Below are 5,000 nucleotides of genomic sequence, written 5' to 3' on the forward strand. Positions count from 1 at the left end.
GCGTCATCACGTGATGTAGGTGAGAGAGAGAGAGAAAGAGGGAGAGAGAAAGAGGGAGAGAGAGAGAGAGAGAGAGAGAGAGAGAGAGAGAGAGAGAGAGAGAGAGAGAGAAAGAGAGAGAGAGAAAGAGAGGAGAGAGAGAGAACTTTGTTACCAGTTCAACTTTTGGCTTCGCTAAAACTTTCGACACAGTAACCCGTCATCCGGCAAGGATGGCGCACCCAGACTCCACCTGAAGGTTAACCTTGAGGTCGCACTTGTACGTCACACTCACCTCGATCAGCTGCTCGGAAGTGATGTACTCGGTGGCGTTGTTGTTCGTATGTTGGAGGACGACCTCCTCCGCAGGAGGTTCCTCGTCCTTCTCCTCCACCTTCCGCCGGCGGCAGCACAGGAGCCGCTCGAACATCTCCCCCTTGAGGAACATCTTTGAGGTCGAGGTGACGCAACCTCAATTGTTCAACACTCACAATACTTCCTTGTCACAACTTCCTACTCCAACTCCTTCGCGTATTTCTCCTCCTCGACTGCTAACGAAGGAGTTTTTCGAGGACGAGGTTACAGGCCTGTGTGCAGGTCGTGCTCTCGGCCTGCCGCCTGCAGCCTGCCGTACGAGCTCAACCTTCCCAAGGAGGTAGCGTCTCGAAAGGTCTTAGTCCAAGACTAAAGGGGCCTAAGGCCGTGACCTGCACAGTCTGCCTTTGTCATTGTAGCCTTCGGGTCTTTACAGATGCACAATGTACATATATCAGTTACACCTGCATAACAGGTGTATGTACAGCACAGGGCCTGTGCGGCACTTGTATGGTGCTCAGGTGTACAGCGTTTTTGTCCTGGCGACAGGTGTACAATACTTAGCACACCTGCACAATTGATGTGGCACAAACAGCACAATACCTGTAGGGTGAGTTTCCAAAGCCCTACACGACACCTGTATAACACCTGCTTGCCAAATAACACTTTCACCGATCTCCACCTACTACACAAAACACCTGCACAACTTGTTCCAAGTCCAACACACCTGCACGGCACTGTTCCGGTTCAGAAACACCTGCCCGAACCTGACACGACACTTGTAATTGTTCAAATCTTAACACGCGTTACGTCTGCGTGACTTTCGTGTTAAATCCAATGGTGAACAGCACGAGCCGGTGTTTAATGAGTTGGTGATAATTACCGCGCGCTAAGCGCATGCGCAATTAATCGTCAAACCTCTGCAAAGTAAACAACCTCATTAAAGACGAGTTTTCCTTTCCGTAGGTAAGTTCCAGGGCGTGACAGAGATCACACCTGTTCCGCACCATTGCCAGTGAAAACCGATGAGGGGGAAGAGGAGGGGGAAGAGGAGGAGGAAGAGGAGGAGGAGGAAGGGGAGAAAGAGGAGGAAGGGGAGAAAGAGGAGGACGAGGAGAAGTAGGTCGTGGAGGACGAAGACGAGGAGGAGAGAGGAGGACGAGGAGAATAGAGAAGGACGAGGAGAATAGAGGAAGACGAGGAGAATAGAGGAGGACGAGGAGGAGGAAGAAGTAAGAGGAGGAGTAGGACGTGGATGATGAAGAGGAACGAGAAAGGAGGAGGAAGAAGAGGAAAGAGGAGGAGAGGAGAAAGGGGGAAGGAGGTGGGAGGAGGGGAGGGAGGAGGAAGAGGAGGAGGAAGTGGACGAGGAGGAGGAAGAGAAAAATAATCTCCCTCTCTGTTAGAGATCTCTTAAATTTCGGGAACTCTCTACTATTCGAAATGAAAGTTTATTGGATTTTCTATCTACAGTATATAGGTACCAAGGGCTTCTTCCTCCATACAAGGAAGGTAGCCTAGTCAAAGGGACGCACATCCACTCCCAACCATTCCACTTCCATCCTCCACCCTCGATTCCACCCTCATCATAGGTCCTCTCGGATGACGGGTGATCCCTCTCTCCAGCCGTAGAGAAGTTCTAACCTAATATTTCCAATCCAGAAAATTATCTAGAACGGATCCTGCTAAGCATGGAATCATGTTGCCCCGGTTCGAATCCCGCTATCTAGAAAAAAGTTCCGAGAGGAATTAACCTATCCATCCCCTCCTACTGACCACCGCCCCCGTTTTGTTGTCAGATCTGCCAAATGCGGTATTTCTTTTAACATTCCTAAGAAGCATCGTTCTTTACTATTGGAAAGATCTTTTAAGTCCACAAGACAATACAGAAGAGGAAATAGAAAATAAATAAATAAATAAATGAATAAATGAATAGGTAAATAAATAAAAAAATAAAAACAGACCTTTACGTCCACAGGATAATGCAGACCATAAAATATAAATAATAAATACCTAGACATATAAAAAATACATAAATAAAAATACATAAAAATAAACAAGAGTAAACGCAACTCGACACGTGTTGATAAAAGACAAAAGAGGCTCTTCATACAAAACAAAGTAATTTTTATCAATGCCCAATAATCACTGGATGGCGTCCAGATACTTAATCGATAACGAGACGCCCCCGAAAACCCAAAACCACGTTTAGGTCGGGGAGGCCGTATCTGAATAAAACCGACTGTGGCCAACAATGAATTGAGACTCACTGCACCAGCATGTACCCCTTCCGTCCCGGGTGGCACTTTCCCTTTTGTTCTACATGGCGCCAAGCGATTCTATTCATCTCCGTGGGGGGAACCCTCCGTAGCCAGGGGCGGACGGAGGGGCCGTTCCTCTCCACTACAGGTCTTGTAACGTCTGTCGTCAGACGATTTTATTCAGGTAAAGTGGGAATGGGAGAGAGAGAGGGGACATCGTGTCGATAGGGTTAAGAGAGTAGAGAACCTGGAGGGAGATGGCCGCGCCCATATGGGGATCGAACGCCGCCGCCGCCGCCGCCGAGCATTTAGGTCAGCCCGCGGGCATCGAGGGCAGCGGCGTCTCGGAGCGCTGACGTTGGGGAGACGAGGAAAGAAAAACGAAGAGGGAAAGGGAGTACTGGGGGAAGGGGATAAAGGGGGAAAGGGAGAAGGGGATAAAGGGGAAGGGAAGAAAGGGGAAGGGAAGAAAGGGGAAGGGAAGAAAGGGGAATGGGGGGTATGGGGGGAATGGGGGTATGAGAGCTTACAGGAGCAGAGAGAGGACACGGGACCATAGGGAGGGAAAAGGGAGAACAGAAATATAGGGGGATGTAAAGGAAAGGAAAACAGCAGGTTACGATATACAAAGGAAAGGGAATGGGAAGTGGAAGGAAGAGGGAAGGAGGTAAAAGGAAGAAGTGGAAGAAAATAGGAAAGAAAAGGAAGAGATTGGAGAAAGGCATAAAGATGAGAAATGATGATAAATGATGGAAAAACAAATGAAAAGATGCGACAGAAAATGAGGAGGAGGAGGAGGAGGAGGAGGAGGAGGAGGAGGTAGTGGCAGGGAGAGAGGGAATGAGCAGTGACATGAGGGGAAATCAGAAGAGGAATAACGGGGACTCGAAAAGGGAAGGGAAGGGAAGGGAAGGGAGACGAGGGGCAGAGAAAGGAGATGGGAAGGGAGGGGAGGAGAGGGGAAGAAGGAAAGGGAGAGAAAAGGATGGGGAGTGGAAGGGGAGTGGATGGAGAGTGGAAGAGGAGCGGAAGGGGAGGGGAAGGGTAACAGAAGGGAAAGGAAGGATAAGGAGAGAGTAAGGAAAAGGAAATGGGAGGAGAATCTGAGGGGAACGGGATGGGTAGTGGAAAGGAAGAAAGTGGGTAGGGGTGGATATGGGAGGGGGAGGGTATGGCCAGGGGAAAGGAAGAGGGTGGGTAGGGGAGGGATAAGGGGAGGGATAAGGGGAGGGGAAGGGAATGGGTAGTGGAAAGGAAGAGGGTTTGGTAGGGGATGGGTAGGGAAGGGGGAGGGGAAGGGGAAGGGAATGGATAGAGTAGGGGAAGGGAATGGGTTGTGGAAAGGAAAAGAGTTTGGTAGGGGATGGGTAGGGAAGAGGGAGAGGAAGGGAATGGGTAGGGTAATGGAAGAGGGTGGGTAGGGAAGAGGGTGGGTAGGGGAGAGGGAAGGGTAGGGGAGAGGGAAGGGTAGGGGAGAGGGAAGGGTAGGGGATGGACAGGGGAAGTGGATGCAAGAGCAATGGATTGGAGGAGAGAGAGAGAGCAACAAATGGGAGGAGAGGAGAGGGAAGTGGGGGGAACAATTGAGGGGACAGGAGGCAGAGTAAAGGAAGGGAGGGGAGGAGAGGGGAAGGGGGAGCAATGGAGAGGAAGAGAAGGGAGGAGAGGAAACGGGGGGCAATAGAATGGAGAGCAAAAGGAGAGAGGGGAGGGGGATGGGGAGCAATGGATGGGAGGAGAGGGGACAGCAGTAATGGAGGGATGGGGTAGAGTGGACGTCCGTAGCAGTGAGAGAGCGAGTGAAGTCCTCTCGTGCCCGAAGAGAAAGCCGCCGATGCCAGCGAGAAAATGGCCCGACCGACCGGCCGACCGACCGACTCGTCCAAAAGTGGAGGGAGGGCAGGTCGCCGAATCCGGAGGCCACGAGTGCCCCGTCCCATCCATACCAAATGACTACAGCAGAAGGAAGGCGGAAGAGGACTGCTGTAGTAGCACCACCTCCCGTTGTTTACAAAGGGTTTCGGGATAATGGGCCAATTTCAAGAGGATCAACAGCACATAGGAGTACTAACACAGTATCAGGGAAGCTAACTGCCCCTGGGGCACAACCCTTGCACCAGGGGCGCCTATAGGTGTATCATCTACATCTGGATTACAAACAGTATTAAGTATACAATACCAACAACAACAACGCTATAAAAAATGGATTCCATCATCATCGAGAGTACGAAGATCACCACTGTTACAATGATGAACAAGGAAGGGGAAGGTACCAAAAGGTACCAAAAGGTACCTAAAGTACTAAGCACCAGTACCAAGGCAGCCAAAGGTACCAGTCCAAGGCCAGACACTAAGAATGACCTTATGTTCGGGTGAAGATGACCTTAAATGTGCAACACGTAGTCCAATACCGCGACGAACTCGAACAGTAGCCCATAAACCAAA

General features: G+C 50.5%; 1 protein-coding gene across 2 annotated transcripts in view; it reads right to left on the reverse strand.

Moving 5' to 3' along the window:
• The window catches only part of LOC143023514 (uncharacterized), a 551,512-nt gene that overhangs the window by 299,105 nt on the left and 247,407 nt on the right, over window positions 1-5,000 (reverse strand). The window contains exon 1 of one of the 2 annotated variants that reach the window (XM_076182061.1): window positions 275-442. The exons of the other annotated variant lie outside the window; for it this stretch is intronic. Within the exon in view, the coding sequence (XP_076038176.1) occupies window positions 275-427 (153 nt within the window). The 5' untranslated portion in view covers window positions 428-442. Of the gene's footprint in view, window positions 1-274; window positions 443-5,000 lie in introns of those variants that run through there. 2 annotated transcript variants of the gene reach the window in all.

Source organism: Oratosquilla oratoria, chromosome 3 (genome assembly GCF_046742065.1).
Source record: "Oratosquilla oratoria isolate Oo_2021 chromosome 3, ASM4674206v1, whole genome shotgun sequence".
Lineage (NCBI taxonomy): Eukaryota > Metazoa > Arthropoda > Malacostraca > Stomatopoda > Squillidae > Oratosquilla > Oratosquilla oratoria.